This window comes from Nipponia nippon, unplaced genomic scaffold (assembly GCF_047370975.1).
Source record: "Nipponia nippon isolate SJK-2023a ecotype South Korea unplaced genomic scaffold, ASM4737097v1 scaffold_1, whole genome shotgun sequence".
NCBI classification, from domain to species: Eukaryota; Metazoa; Chordata; class Aves; order Pelecaniformes; family Threskiornithidae; genus Nipponia; species Nipponia nippon.
In genome coordinates, this window is record NW_028262290.1 from 158,868,312 (window position 1) to 158,885,475 (window position 17,164).

A 17,164-nucleotide genomic window follows, 5' to 3' on the forward strand; every position below is an offset into this window, starting at 1 on the left:
CAACTTAGCCTGAAATACTATTTTGCATTCAGTCATGTCTGTGCAATTTGTGTTGAAGTTTCCCAGCTCAAATCAGGAGGCTTAAAGTTTAGTCCTAACTCCATTTATCTACATTATTAGATGAACTGCAAAAGTTTAATCCTTTGTTTTTAATCGAAAATAGTTAAAGCTCAGAGGTGGCACAGCAGCTGAAGTCAGCATACTCAGTTTTTAATGCACTCCATTTCACGCATTTAGTATTTTGTTGCAATAATCACACTAAACAACACTCCCTGGAATGGAGACTCAGCAAGAAATTGATATTTGGTGCAGTTTTACTGAAACCATTGCTACAGAGGAAGCATGCATTAGCAAAACTCGAATGTGGGGACTGAGGACTGCAGGAAGACCTGCTGGGCAGTGCTTTGCCTCTCAGCTCAGGCAAACACATCATAGCGTGTTTTAAGAATGTATCTAGATCATCATTTCATAAGCACCAACTTCCTGAAGAAAACATCCCTCAATAATGGGGTGCATTTATGGGGTGCAAACACCTTTTTCCACGGACAATAAACACAGGAAGGCTCCACTCACCCATTCCTCTTTGCTGAGACTCAGTACCAATCATTTCCCCTTTATTAAGAATGGAAAACAAAGAAAAAGTATGCAGATTTGTGATATGTCATTTCCCTCCACATTTTTTGTTGCTGCTTCTACCCAGGGTTACAATGATAGACCCTTAATTTTAACCCCTTGCCCCATGGCCCAAGGAACTTAACTACCAAAATGTCCCTGCAGTTCATGTATTTGAGTGCCTAACCCCACTCTACCCTTTTGTTTAAGCCGGAAATTTTTCTGTAATTAAACTGGGATGTGCCAAATTAGAAGGATTGCTGCTAAAAGCAAAGAATAAGGCTACATAAAGGAACACATTTTCTGCTGGAGCTTTGTAGGGATTTGAAATGAACCATGAGGATCCACCAAAACAAATAAAATAAAGAATAGGTTTAACCTCTTTTCTTCCCCTGTGTTAGTCCAAAATTGGTCCTGAAAGTTATCAACATGAAATCAGTTTCTGTAGTTTCTCCTTCAAAAGGGAGGTGTAGGATTAAACTTGTCACCAATTATTGCTCCACTGTCCTGTGCCTGCATCCAAAAATTTCCATTCTAAATGCACAACGTGAAAGAAATTGGACAGAACAATGACTGCTGAGCAGTAAGAACAAATATTCCCACCACCTGATAACATGTTTACTCAATTAAAATGGGTATCCACCCTCCCATTGCAAGAATTTTTAATTTTGTAAGCATGCGCAGCAGAAAAAAAAAAGATGGTTGAGAGGGCTCTGCTGTCAAAGGCACAGCTGAGGACACCTGAGAAGACAGTGTTTGCACAACACTGTAATAGAGTTTTGAAAACCCATAAATCCCTCTGGAGTTGTGTGGCAAACTTCCCTCTCTCTCTGTGCCACTGCAGATATCAAATATTAATTAGGCTGAACCAATTACTGATACCAACACACAACAGAAAAACTCGGTATGTTGGTATGTCTGACAGAGATATTGCTACTTCTGCCTGAACTGAAATTCATTGGTAGGAAAATCTCCCAGTTGCACAGACTTTCTTTATTAGCAGCTTTGGTTTATTTAATGCAAGGTGACTGCAAAGTGCTGGTGTCCTGGGTGAGCTGCACACCTCCAGGTCTGACAGAAAAGCAAATGGAAGTGTAGAAATGTTTTTGAATCAACCTTCTCTAATGCCTTTGAAAATCCTCTTTTGTCTATCTTGTTGCTGTTCAGCCCGCATTGAAAACAGCAGATTAGGAAATTTATTCATGGTGGTTCTGAGATTAGAAAAGATAGGCAGTCTTTCACAAAGGGTATTTTAAGTCGACCAGATTCATAATTAAAGAAAACCCACAACACTCTCCTTTTAAAATAAATTATCGCCTCTAATTTTTTTCAAATAATAGCTGCTGCTTCAGCTTCAAATCCAAAGTAAACTGTCAGCCAGAAAATTAACCTTCCCTATGTTCTCGGTACTTTCTTGTTAATACAATACTTCTGGACACACAAGCCTTAGCTTTTGTTATGTAAATGTAGCTGGAGCACTTCTGTTCTCCTTATCACTACAAACAGGATAAAAAGCACATTATTAAATGAGAATATTTACTCTACTGATCTTGTTGAAATAATATGGCTCAAAACATGACGTAAGAATATGTAAGAAGGAGGACAAAAAAGGTAGGCCCCACTTTCAGCCCTGGTGCCTCAGAATCACCCAGCTAAAACCCCACATAGGCATGCTCATAAAAAGGGTGCAATTTTCAGAAGTTGTGAGCATTGCACTGAATTATTAAATATTAGCTGAATGGTATTAGTAATATTTATTCTATGGGAAGGAACTGAAGTTGTTTTCATGAAAAAGACCCAAGATTTTGCAAATCATAACATATCTGATGAGTGGCTGGTCTATGTGTTTCCACTCATTCACTAATGGCTTGACTTCTGCTCATTACAGAAGAACTGAAGAACTGAAGAACTGGTGAATCAAGAAAAGAGAAGATATTTTGCTTGAAGATACACACTCGCACAGATGTAATAACAGGAAAACATTTTAAGTAATATAAAATTTACATTATTAGGACAGATTTTTTTTTCTTCTTTCTATGTAGGAAGTGAAACTATGGTTATTTATCCTAATAACGGGTAACTAATTCTCATAAGTAAACAAAGTTACAGTGCTTTAGGCTTGAAAATGTTGGGAAAACAGTTTTAGCCACTAGCCTTTGATGACAGTCAACATTGGCCTTATATTGTGCAGCTTTACAATAGGAGTCCTGGTCTATGAGCAACAAAGATTCAAAACTTCATTCATATGAAAAACAGGATATGAAAACTATAAACATAAGCTTTTCCCTTCAAAATGCTCCACTCAAAAATTCAACAAAAAACCAAAAATTAAACAAACACCGAAAATTAAACAAATCACTAAACCCCAGGAAGCATTATGTTATGGTACAAATGTTCTAACTGTGCACACTTTACATAGTGTAACCACCAGAAATGTTCATTATTCCTGAAAAGAACATTGCGTGGGAATGAAAAAAGTAAATTTGAAATATATTTATTGCCACAGAAAGAAAACAGGTTTATGCAAACCTATTTCGAGCACTGGTAAATTCATTTCAATTAAGTAATAAATATCATAGCTACAATATTAGTCGTATTCCTGATGATAGTTATGACAGTGTCTAATTTTCAGAGGCATATTTATCATAATAATAGTGCTCACCTAACTCAAAGGGATGTTGTGAGGATTCATTAATATTTATACCCATTAGTGTTTTGGAAATAACAAGCGTTATATTATTTTAATTTTTACACAACTAATTAAAGCAGTATGAGGTTGTAATTGGAGCCATAAGCACAAAACCTGTTCATTCCATATAATAATCAGACTTGGACAAATAGTAAAAAATAGTAACACCACCAATAATAATGTGCTGCTTTCTATAAATAATGCTTTTTCACTTCATTCATGCTCTAAATACAAAGTCCAGGGTTTGGACTGGGTCTTTCTGAGGTCTTTTTGGGCCCACCACTCCCATGAGTTCTATGGCAACAGGCAGGGAGGGAAGAAATACTAAACTCACCACATAAACTACTCTAAGAAAAATAGTTGGGCCTGCTCTGATTACAACGATGATTAATTCTTTGCAGCTTTCAGCATTATAAAAATGCATTCCTTTAACTGCAAAATAGGTAATAGCGTCTGTTCTATCAGCTATAAAAGTCTCTAAGCCCTAATTGTTGTTCAGAAGACTTAGCAGTTTGGTCCATATTAATCAGCCAGGATTTCCTGTGTATAATTGCTCGTAACTAGCTCAAACACAGTAATGGACTGGTAAATTGGAAAGGAAGAACAAATAGCTTTAAGAAGAATCTCGGCCACTTTATTTCCTCTCTTGCATTACGACAGCTATTCATAATAAAGGCAATTAAATATTCTCTATTTAATGTCTCACCATGTCACCCAAGAAAATCACGTTTCTTCTCATTTGCTTTCCTCTATTTCTTTTATCACCATTACACAAACTCCACCGGTTAACTCCGACAACCACAGAAAGCTACACAAACCCGTGGGGTTTGGGTACTCGTCATTATTCTTACCCCACCGCTCTCCCAGTCGCAGAAATGCTACTGAACTTAAGAGGTGGTTTGTCACTTGGCTATTTAGGAAATCCCTTTTGGAGACCACAGGGACCCACAAATGTGATTCCAGGCCAAACACCAGAGACCTCTGTGTCTCCCCGGAAGGTGTGCAGGGAGCATGGGGCTCATCCAGCAATGCTGGTGGGGCCATGTGTTGGGCAACAGCGGCTTTGACATGATACCACCAGGGACAGCCTTGACCCTCTGCACCCTTTCTGCTGAGGTGTTGTGGCTAAACCCCGATTTGCCTATGCATTTTGGGGTCACTGAACTCTATAGCCACAGCCCCACACACTTGTTTTGGGGAAGGATGATTTGAAATCAAAGTTTCTCTATGGGAGTATTTATTCCCCAGCGCTTTCCCAAAACTTCACCCTGTGGTTTCAACCTCAGGTTGGACCTTGCTCTAGTGTAAAGAGACAAAAAACAAACAAACAACAGAAAAATTGCAAGAGTATTTTAGAGACAAAGAAGCCTGGTGCCTTCCCTATGACCTTTCCAGAAAAAGAACAAATCTTCTGTGCTCAAGGTTAGAAAAGCTCCCTATTAGCACAAGGCTTACCCAGAATATTGCTGCCTGAAAGATTAAACTTCTGTAAATATAAGCACTGCAAAAAAAGCATTTAGAATGAAACCTAACAGCCCGACTAGCCACAATGTACCCACGCCAGTCTCACAACCGCCTGCCAAGCTTCCTGGGAGAAATATATTTTAAGGAACATGCTTTAATTCATCATCCTCTAAGACGATGAAGTGATACAACAGGAAAACACATATTAGTTGCCTCAATATCTTTGCAAAATAGGTGTCTGCCAGTTCAGGGCTGTGTTATTCCAATGTGGGTGTCACTGCCGTTATGCAGACCCAACATTAAGCAGAGATGCTTCTGTGCAAATAAATAGAAAAACCTTAGAAGGAAGCTATTACTGGCAGGAAATGACTTTGTAGCATTTTTCTTCAAAGTATTTCACTTCATTGGAGTGACACACTATGCTTTTCTATTTTGATGTTTATTCCTAGCCGGTATTAAAAATAGAGGCTGAATCCATTCATATTAGAATTCAGATAAATGATTAATTCATGTGATGTATATTAAGATATTACATACATATGTAAATACAGCACAACTGTATTGTGTAAAAAAATGATGAAAACATCTCTACTCACAAATAATTAAAAGGCAGCACCACACTTTTAAATGGCAAGAAATAAAGCAACACTTTCTGACACCTATAAAATAAGTACACAATAGTTTCAAGAAGTATCTTTTTTGAAAGTATTTGTAGAATTAAACTTTAAACAAATGTTCTTTGCCAATACATTTCCTGACATTTCCTTTTGACTTTGCAACGAGGACAACTGCCCAAGGCTTTGCTAATCAATTTCTTGTGTCACAGAAAACAGCGTAATTTGAATTTTGTCCAAGAATACAGTTTGAAATGCAGAAAATGTAAAAAGCTAACTAACATGCAATTATTTGTAGGCACAGTCTGCATACCAAATGAGAAGAAAGCTGAATAAGTAATTTAACAGTTATTGCAACTTTAATAAACAAAGAGCCACCCACCATGGCTTAAGGATGCAATATTCAAGAGTGAATTTTACTACCCCTCTATTAGTATGCTTCTTCAAAAATAATATCTTTGTATCCTTTATAAGCATGGATCTTAGAGGAAAAAGGAGGGCGTTTAGTTTTGTTTTGTTTCAAAAGACTATTTCAGGAACTCTTGCTATCATTATCTCCTATATGAATACTTGAACAATTTGCAATGCTTTCTTACACCAAATATATATCTAGTCACATCCTGAAATCTTCCCAAAGGTGATGTTTCCAGCTTACCACCTTGGGTTTTCCTTTCTGAAAGAAGACATGGTGTGAGAAAGGGAGCACCTGGTTGTGTGCTGCTCTCTCTTCTCCAGCCAGGCATCTAAAGCACCAAAATCCCAGTGTTTTGCCTACAGCCCAAAACCACAGATCTGCAAGCACTGAAATGTAGAGACAAGGATGTGGAGGAAATGCGTCCAGCCCATCCCTTTCCATCCCCATCCTCCTTTTCCTCCATTGCCTGCATTATGTGTTCCTCTTGCAGGGTGCTTCCTCAAGTAGGTGGAATGCAAAGCTGGGCGGCAAAAGCCTCTGCTTCTTGCAGATATTCTGAATGTGCAACCCTTTTGATGCGTAAAGGTTGAGAATGAAATGGGAATTTCTTACTACTGCTTTTTAGGAATGAAATTTTTTCTCTCGTTATAATTTTTCTTGTTATAGGAATTTTTCTCTTGTTCCCAGAGGAACTGAGGAAGATCTCTCTACTCGGGGGTCTTCCAGCTTGCACAATGCATCTGAGCAGTGTCAGCACAGGGCTTCTACAGCCAAAGGCCAATCTCCACTAAAAGCACTGAATTTTGCAAAACACCTCTGGCACGCAAGGCAGGGGGGCTTTCAGGCAAAGGCTTTCATTGCTCAGTGGCCGTTAGACTATCTTCCCCATATTTAGGTTTAACTTAACTTTTCCACATACATCTCTGTCTAGAACTCTGTTAAGCTTTGGGTAAGTGAAGTTGCAACAACAATGATTTTCCAGCAAAAAGTCTTTATGAATTACTCCTAAAGTTTCTGATACAGTTTTATTTGAACTTTTTCTAACACCAGGCATGGTTCTCCTGACTTTTATACCACGGTGAGTCAGAAATAACTCCAAAGATGACAGCAGAGAAATCAGATGAGCAACAGAGCCACAACCTCTACTACCTAAAGGACCAACAAATTTCCTTCGGTTAGCAGCTGAAATGAGATTTATTTTATGGAAGAAGAATTACAGTTGCTGGTGAATGAATTATTTTCATTTTGAGGAATTGGTGCAATTCTAGATTATGGAAACAAAATGTATGGGGCTTATAGTTTATCAAAGTAGTAAAGCACAGCTATCATTCAAACATTTCAGGTCTTATACCAGCAGAATTTAAAAAGAAAATAAATATTATTCATGCCCAAGAACTGCTTCCCATGTGTCTGATTCTCTAGTCATCATTTAAAAATGACTCATTACACTTTTCTCTTTTGAAGTTTCGTAGAAAATTCACCCTAATCTAAAACTTAGTAGTAAGCCAACGGTGATTTCTTATGAATGATTTATACCTAACCCTCTGAAGAAAAGGATTTATAATGAAAGTGATAGCTCAACCCTAACTGCAGCGCTGGGAACAGTGACACCATAATTAATTCATTATTTCAGTTGTGGGAGACACTGACAGTTGCTTTTTGTTCTTGGGAAGAAATTTATAGTGTGACTGAAAAAGGCACCATGGAAAAAAAATTACACAGAAGAGGAGTAGAAATCCTTGTAGCAAAGACAATCCCCATCCCAAAGACTATAAAATCCTGGCAATGACAGTGTTGCCTCTACGGTGTAATTTATACCTTTCTCCTCTACTAGATGGCAGTATGACATGCTCTCAGAGCATCTAAGTGGGGGGTTTTCTTTCTTTGTTTCATAGGAAGCAATTAATTTAAAATATCATCTTACTGGCATAGAAGTGGAAAAAAAAAAAAAAAGCCCACCACTGGCTGTATATTTTGAAATCGAATCTATTTACTTACTGGTTCAACATTAAAAGCAAAAAGTGCATATTCCCGGTCAGGTGACACTTCATATCGAATAGCCTTTAAGGAGACCTAGAAAATAAATCAGACATTGAAATAAGTATTTTTCAGTTTTCAAGCCAATAACATCTGGAACTAATTGTTATGACCATGTTTCTAATGATGAAGAATACTGCCAGTCTAAGTGTCTTGAAAAACAATATATCACATCTCTTTTCAAAAACTGGAAATGTTATGTGGGCACATATATGCTCCCATAAGAGAAAGCATAACTGTATTGTGACTCAGACCAGGCAGCTATCTCAAAAAATCAGAATTTTCCTTACAAACCTACTGCACAGTGGTTGGTGGGGCAGCTGTGGGCAGCAGGTAGTAAAAAACCCTGAAAAATGTCAATTTATTAATTCCCTCTCATTCCCTGCAGTCACTGGCCAAAGTGCTGGAGATAACAAACAGTAAATACCTGCTGGGTCAAATTATTATAAAGAGACACCACTACCTATCTCATTTAAGAGAACACTGAGCAAAACTATCCCATTTTCCCCAGTTAAAAAAGTCTTTGGGATGCTGTGGTGATACAGCTTTCCAGGTGCACCCTGACCTGGGTTCTGCAAAAAGCTGCGCTGTAGGTCTTATTAACAAGAAGAAATGCCAAAATATCTCAGACTTGTCAGGAATTACCTTTTCCCTGCTCCACTCATCATTTGTATAGTGCAGACATCCCTTCTTTCCAGTGTGTTTCAATTTAATATATTGCTGGCGCACCAAGGTTGAAGAGAGACGCTGCTCATCCACTGCCTTTTAAATCTCATCCTCCCACCTAACAAATTAGATGCAAGTCCTAGAAAGATTCCTGAGGACCAAACGGGAAGGGGGAATTTGGGCTTCAGGGAAATGCACTGCATCCCATTGGGAGAGTCCTCCCCAAGGCCAGCGAGGCTGGAGGCAGTGCGTGGGGAACCCAGGGGACAGCCAAAGGCAGTGGGGAATGATCATATAGAATCATAGAATGGTTTGTGTTGGAAGGGACCTTTAGTCCACTCCCCCTGCAATGAGCAGGGACATCTTCAACTAGATCAGGTTGCTCAGACCCCTGTCCAACCTGACCTTGAATGTTTCCAGGGATGGGGCATCTACCACCTCTCTGGGCAACCTAATGCATTGATGAGCTAGCATGGATCAGGATGGAGGGTGCCAGGGGAGCATGAGAATCAGCAGTGTCAGTGTGAAGGCAGATTTTATTTACTGTTATAGTAATAACATGGAGAAAGGAAAACATGCCAAGGTAGCAAAAGTTTTTCTGACCCAGGGCTGGGAAGGAAGAGGACAAAGACAACATTCCTGGATGAGTTGTAATAGCGGCTCTTGTATCAGGACTTTTTGGATTAATGTGGAGGTGATGTTCTGAAGATTTATTTACCAAGAGGGCAGAGGAGCAATGGTAGCACAGGCAGTGATGAGGCCATGGCACAAAAAAGTAAGATTATCTTGTAACTCTGTGCTTTTCTTACAAATGGCAAAAATTACAAACCAGAGGAATAAACAGAGGCCAAATGGAAACAGTTTGACTTCAACACACCTTGACATTATAGGAAGTCAGCTCATTCCTTTACCCTTAGCAGAACTGTAAAGAAAGGGGTTACACTCTGGTAAAAGAGGATTGCTGATGTGATGTAGCAAAGGTTGAAGGTTAAATGGCAGCATGTCAAGTTTAAGGCTAGGTCCTGTAATAATAATTCATTGATAAATTCTTTGTCTCATTAAAAAAGAATTAATACTGTACTTGAGCTTTGTATGAATCATATACTCATAGTGCAAAATAAAATCAACCTGGAATGTGGTTTTATAGTTTTCTTGTAGATTTACTTTTAGCTTCTGAGTTTCTAGAGCTGTTTTCTGCAGATCTTGGGCTGTTAAGGTAAGTCTCTGTTAGCCATCCTCTGCTTTTGTAGTTTTGCAATGATACTGTACAACAAAAACACCTCAAGTTAATCAAAATCTTAGGCAGGTACTGCATAAGTGACAATTTTACCAGGACGATGTGATTCATATCTCATTGTTGGAGCAAACATAAGGGTGTCTTACTTCAGAAATTGACTTCTTACAGGAAATACTGAAAACACTCTGACATTTAATGTACTAACTTCTGCCACAATGCTGGCTTCATCTGCTACAAAAAACAATGCTACAAAACACTTTCATCATTATAAATAATACTCTGTATCAGCTGTGAATTTATTTTCTTTTCATTCAATTTAATAGCCACCTACTAACTTCTTTTCCCACTAATTTCTTAGGGTTTCTCTCATATGCAACTCCACTTGCATTCATCAACACCATTCATTAACAACACTGAAATTACATTTCAACCATTAGGCAAGAAAAATCAGCAAATCCACAAATTAAAAAATAAGTATTTGCATGGAGAAATGTGAAGAATGCTACCAACAGACAGTAAATTGTATCAATTGTCTCTTCTATTAAGCATGCAAAAACAAGAATTCTGCAGCAGAAATGCAAGACTAGCTTCAAATATCTATATGATACTTTCCTGTAGTATGAAAGAAACTGAGCTTGCAGAATAATAAGAAAAGCTGGAGTTCAATTTCACATTATCAGTCATTGCGTAGCCCATAGTTTACTGGTGTATTGCTTCTCCTTGACAATACACGAAGCTGAAACCCAAGTCATTTTCTGCTTTACTGATCTAAGTGCAAGAGAACGGTGAAATTCTCCTACTCATTATAGAAAATACTTACAATTTTTTTGTTTTCTATTAATATTGTTGAATTGTTAGTTTCGACATTCCTCAGAATCACTGTGCCATTCTGGTTTCTATAAATGAATTCATTATCTGCAAGGAGGAAAAGAAAAGAACATTAAGGAAATCCAAGATTGTCTGTTTGTGTAGAACCTAATTATGGGCTTGAACCAAAAGTACAATGGGAACTTCCCTCTAAAGAAGACAGATTATTTTTTTTAACGCAGTCATTGCTGTGATGTTAAAGTGGCTTCCAGGTTAGTCATTAAACAACACGGTTAGGTTTTGCTGCATGTTCATTCTGCCAAATGTTTGTTCTGCCACATTTTCCCAGACCTGAATGCAAGAGGGTGACCTGTTTTGAATGTACACACCCAGCTTGCTATATTGTTAGTGTAGAAAAAAACAAGGTCGAAAAACATCCCTTATGCTTAAAGGTTTCTGAGATCCTCAGTCTCTGCAGGAGTTTAATAAGCCAGATGCCTAGAAAGTCTCTGAAAGTTAAAGGCAAATCACCCTCTAACAAAGCAGACTCTTGAACCTAATATTGTGCAATCTTCCAGCTCTGCCGTTTGTCCTGCAAATTAATACCAGAAGCAGATGCATATGAAGAAATTGCCATTTTCACATTGAACAAGACAGATCAGCTTGTTCCTATTGCACTTCTGGATTACCCCAGCACTCAGGACATCTGGACAAGGACAAAAATGCCCCGTGGTAGCTGCTGCACAGGCAGGAGATAATCTCCTGCTGAAAGCTCAAAACCTACTTGACAGAAAGACTGGAGTAGAGGTATGAAAGAGACTCTAAATGAGGTTTGGGTGGCAGATCAAAGGTTCAGGAGGAAAAAACATTACAACAATAAAGGCTTGTGATCTTGTCAGATGTCATAAACCGAAGTTCAAGTCTGATCAGTGCTTACATGTACTGCCCCACAGATAAAACGTAAAACATAAGTCTTAAGTCCCAAGCACATTTCCATTAAAAGCTTCAGGAGCCCTTCTTGACACAGAAGGGTTACTGTTTTTTTGTAACCTGGCTAAACTGAGGTTGAGAACTGATGGATCCTGCTGAACTTCTGCCTCCAGTTTCAGCCAGGGAAGCAATTCCTCATTTGCCTACCCTCACTGTGGCTACCCCAGGGTGGCTACCATGGTACATCCCACAAGTGTTAGGGACACGTGAATCGTTAAACATTACCCATGGGTTGTCCTGGGATGAGTCAAAGATGAGTTTAAATCCTACCGGATTCATAAAAGCGCGGACCCAACTCATTGTAACCACAAAGAGATGTGCACTGCCCAGCTTGGGGTAACCTGCTGAAGACAACGCTGGGTCCAGAGACCAAGTTCTTCGAAGTTTTGGGGTACAGACCTAGCATATGCCCTCCTTATCCATGTTTCAGTCTTTTTTAATTTCTAAACTGGTGATGACAGTCCTCATCACAGTCATTAACCATCTTTGTAAAATGCTCTGAAAGTGCAGACGAAAAGCTGCTACACTCTACTTATTATCAATAAAAACGGTCATCTCCTACATATCACAGTTTTACATGTAAGTGTAGGAAGAAAAAATCTTTCCTGAGATTGCGATGAATCAGATTCTGTGAGGCCAAACTGTTGCTGCAATACAGATGATCCTCTCCAAACAAAAAGATTTTAGAGACTTAAGATTCTTAGTGTCCAAATCACAGCAGCAGCCCTCAAAGTTCTCAAAGCATCTCTTTCTTTTAATTATGGAATAAATTTTACCAACACCTTCAGTCCTGAATAAAAAAATGCAGGATCTGAATTAGATTAAGACTTGCATTTGAGACCTGAATCATGAAGAGAGTTCCTGTTTGGATTTGAGAGTATTAAAATTTTGTCATTAGTTCTGGAGTGTTGTCCAAGGGCATGGCATTTTCATAAGCATGCCTGATTATATTCAGGGCTTTAAAATATTGCTTCATACAATTTATGACTGAATAAAGATTCTTCAACCTAGAAAAGAACTGACTGAACAGAACTAAGACAGAAGTCAAAAAAGTCATAAGGAGCATGGAGAAGATAAGTAACGAATGCTCATTGCCTGCCTTTTCCAAAATAAATATTAGGAGGCACTACACGACACCAGCCAGTGACAGGTTCAAAACAAACAAAAGGGAATAATTCTTCATGCAGAAGGTAAACAAGCTGTGAAGTCGCAGTCCTAGAGTAAAGTGGGTGCCAGGATTGAATTTGGGTCCAAACAAGAATTTGAAAAATGGAAGAAAAATCCATCCCAGATTATGGGCCTTGAGGGGAGATGTTTTTCAGAAAGCCCTTGAACCTGAGATTGCGAGGGACTAGAAGCATATCCTGAATTATCACCTTGAGAAATTCACTCACTTTTTAAAATCTTCCCTAAGTATTTGCTCTCGTCCTGGGCCAGACACCAGAAGAGACGATCTCTGGGGTCTGATCCAGCACCGATTAATTACAACTTCAACTTCCAGCTTCTGTGTCCAGATACTGAAGAAGTGCCTTTATGACAACAATTTAGGAGGTGATACAATAAAAGGTATTAGTGCTCCCTACACACCTTGCCCATTTATGTCCTTAGGCCGTTAAGGCTGAAGCATCATTTGTTACATCAGGAAAGTACACAGTCCAAATTTTTATTTTCAGGTATTCCAGAAATAACAAGTATAACTAAGCTGAGAGGCAAAATATTACCTAATTATCAGACATTTTGAAAAGGATTACTGCTTTAATAATCACCCTATGTCAACAACACAGAATGTTTTCCAATTACATACTAAGTTCTAGACAGAAAAATCACATTTTAAATATGGTCAGCAAAGCATTTGGATAATTGTAAGCCTCTCAGGATATTTCCTAATTACAGAAAAAACTAGCGATGAAACTCAGCTCAAAGTTCAGTACACAGGTAAAGTAGCTTATTAATCTAATGAGTCTGTGGGGCTGTTAATATTTGGTAGCTGTTTCTTGAGCAATGCATGCACTGATGGAAGTTACATTACTGCCCACAATGACATTGGTACTAAACTTTTATTGCTCCCTATGCTCCAAAAAAACATAACACTTTAATAAACTGTGAAACTTCAAGATGATTACATAAAAGTTGCTCCATAGCTGGAAGTAGGAGATGAAAGACTTTCCCCTTATTTGTTGAAGTGTAACAAGTTTAAAATCGGGTGCTAATCTGCTGCATGTACTTCTGCTACGAATAAGGAAGAACAAATGAAGCAGCGCTGATTTGTTAGGGCTGTAAATCTTGCTATTATATTCAATACAAGCCATCAACACAGCGTCTGAATTAATGAACAGAAAATTGGTCTGCTTAAGAGAAGAACAAATTGATCTGCATTATATTCCAAGCAAAACACTGTGAGGTTTAGCTGGTCTGTAAGTCGTATTATCTTAGTCCTCAAAAGAATCAATGAATAATATTCTTGGACTTCTATTTTGAAATGTGTGATTTGTTCCAGCGCAAGAGCATTTATTTAAATGGGACATACCTCAATCAAAGACAAAAAGCAATGCAGCAACCTCTGTCTGTAATGAATTCTGTCCAGCAAGCTGATGAGAATTTGCAGCCTGATTTATAGCTGTCACCGCAGCTGATAAAGGTCATCACTGCATCTCATTTTTTATACCTGCCTTTCTTTTGGGCTGGTGTTCAGTGTAAATGATGCTGAAAATTGTAACTTTCAGGCATAAAGCCATTTATTCCATTATATAATGGATTTCTTCAACAGCAGAGTTCACTTCGCCAACTCCTCCCCTCTTTCAACTTCCAGGAAATTGTCTGGTTGGTAAAATATATTATGTGTCTCTGAGTGCAGACACAGATATGTAGTCACACTTACAAAAGTGACTGATTACAAAAAGCAATGATTACTAGAAGTAACAGAGCAGCCTTGGTGCTGTAAAGAGTCAGTGTAGAGGAATGGGGGACCCTTGGCAGAAATTTTTAAAAACCTGCTGAGCAGAATGGGTGAAATCAGGATACCCAAGACCAATGACATATTTGCAGTGTCAGAATTTCCTATCTTCTTTGTACACATCTTTCTTAAATTCAGTCAGGAAATATGCACACAGAGAAAACAGATCTAGCAACAGGGAGCTCATGTCCCTTGCAGTCGCTGAGCCCTCAGCAGGAACAGCACACGTGTGGGTTTGCTTAGCCTGGCAGCTCTGCCCACTGGCCTCTTGTTTAGGGAGAAACAAGACAAAATATTGGGATTTCTCTTCAGAGAATAATGCATTACACACTACGGCCCCAATGCAGGTTTTGTATTTTCAGGCATGCTACCTGGCCCACCCTTCCCAAGGTTTTACCATCAGAAAAGGCACGGGGTCTCTGGAAACCTGCTCATGGGTGCTGCTGTGAGGTTGAACCTGGAACTGGCAGTTGAAACTCAGGAGAAAGATCATGAGGCTGTCACTGGTATCATTTGAGGACCCCAAATCATCAGCTCAATATGCACAGGCAGCCTAAACACCCAACAAAACATCATCAAGAGAGCAAGACAGCATGGATCATTTGCAATGATATAAAACAAGGGAGTACAAAAATTCACGGACAACTGATAAACTGACAGATATTAAAGGAAATAGGCAGGATATACCATCTATCATCCCTAATGCAGGGCTGCCTCATTATGGACCACTAAAAGGGGCCAGGCTCAAGTCCAACATAGCATCAGCTATTGCTGTGGTTAGAGACCCAACACTGTGCTAGAGGAGCACTTGCCTGAGCCAACACTACTTCTTTTTATATTGCTATGTGTCAGACTGGGCATCAGACTAAACAGCTCATCACAGTGGACAAGAAGGTCTGGGAGAATTTTACTTCTAGAAGAAGTAAGTTTGAGTGCTGGCAGTGCAAAGAAGTTGAAAGAATTACATCCAGCTACAGGAACACAGATTTGCATTAGCGTCAGTGCTCACGAATTTATGGCTGTACACCTTCTCTGATGAGACAAAGTACACACTATCAGAGATGAGAGACTGGTTTATAAGATAATAGCAGGATCTGCATGCTTTTGAGGAGAATTTTCATTATTTGTCAGAGATTATGGAAAGCAGAAAGCAGAACTATGTGATAAAATATGAGAAGGAATAAGAATTTAAATCCAGCTCTAAAAAAATATTTTTAATGAAATTGGAATTTTCTATCAGTTTAGCAACTGATGAATGAAAAGCAGAGAAAAAAGTTATCAAACTGACATGCAGCGAGTCAGCAGTACGAGTTAGTGAAAGGCAGAAGGTAGTATCAGGACTGTTAGGACAGCTCCAGTCATTTAGAGTCAGAGACTTAGAGGAAAAGGCAAATTCTCAAGTTCTGTAGTTTCAGATCAACAGATGTGAAAGATAATTGAATGAGTCTCGGTCTGATGAAAGTCAGCGTCAAGGGAATTATTGTTCTTAAACCCTAAGATTAAGGAAGATTGGTGAATAAAGGAAATTTAAGTCCTGAAGTTGTTCTGAACCGTTTCAGATAAATCAGCCTCCAGATACCGGCATGACCAGCAAGGTTGGCAAACAAATTACACTGTGTCAAGAGAGCAGATGGCAGCACGCCCTGTGGGAGTGAGCCACCATCACTCCTCGGGGACCGAGGTCACAATGCACCAGGCCACGTGGATGGAGCTCTGCACTGGCACAGGGAATGTCATGGGGCTACCAAGAGAGGACTGGCACTCTTCTGTTCTTTCTCATCCCTGCTGCTGTAGGAAGGCCCTTGCTAGACCTGACCTTGGGCATGACCCATGGCAGCTGGCAGGCAGTTTGCATCTGATGGGCTTTACAGTGGGGTCAGAAACCCTGAAAGAGTCCTCTGAGCTTTGCAAGAAGTGAAAACACAGTATCCTGTTCAACCTGATGAAGCCAATTACTGCAGCTGCAGTCAAAACCCTGATGTTATCACCCTCTTTCCCAAAAAGAAAAGCTGTTGTGGGGTTTTTAATGACCCAAAGCAGTCAGGATTTTAGAATTTTATCTTACATCTGAAGGACGAGCCTTCCACCAGCCCTGCAGCCCTGCCCGCCGCGGTGCAGGGCATCACTCAGCAGTCAGCCAGGCTGAGCCCCCCTTTGCTGATGCAATGGCAGTGCCTGAAGCAGCCAAGGGTTTCTTGGAGTCCTCCCAGGCAGGTATCGATCAGACAAAACTGGTTAGCACTTACCATCTAACAAGATACTGGGCAGAAAGGTTGCAACAGTAGGACAGATGTTTTTTCAGACAGAGATGGTATTTTCAGATTGGCAACGACATGTACTACAGTCATATTCATTTGGAAAAATACATGAGGATGAGGCAGTGTAATTAAAATTTAAAAAAATCTTCCACTTGTTTAGCATCCCAACAAGTTTCCTGAAGGGACAGTGAGCCCCAGCACAGTAGATGGAGACCAGAGATGGGGAAAGGAGTGGGTATGCCCCTCAGGTGGGCTTGGGCATCTCACAGCCCTCACCCCCAGCACACACACATCGGGGCCAAAGAGAAGGGTCTGGCTGGAGAAAGCAAACCCAGATTATCCACAGCAGACCTGTGGCATACAGGGGAAAAAAATACTGGTTTATAGTGATTACCCACGTTTGCAGGATCAAGGGAGGCTGC

At 39.5% G+C, this 17,164-nt stretch overlaps 1 protein-coding gene across 4 annotated transcripts in view; it reads right to left on the reverse strand.

Moving 5' to 3' along the window:
- The window catches only part of DPP6 (dipeptidyl peptidase like 6), a 566,701-nt gene that overhangs the window by 139,359 nt on the left and 410,178 nt on the right, over positions 1-17,164 (reverse strand). For all 4 annotated transcript variants that reach the window (XM_087730211.1, XM_009467586.2, XM_087730220.1 and 1 more), the window contains exons 4-5: positions 10,555-10,649; positions 7,793-7,867 (exon numbers count right to left, since the gene is read on the reverse strand). In XM_087730211.1, coding sequence (XP_087586337.1) covers positions 7,793-7,867; positions 10,555-10,649 — 170 coding nt within the window. The remainder of the gene's footprint in view (positions 1-7,792; positions 7,868-10,554; positions 10,650-17,164) is intronic.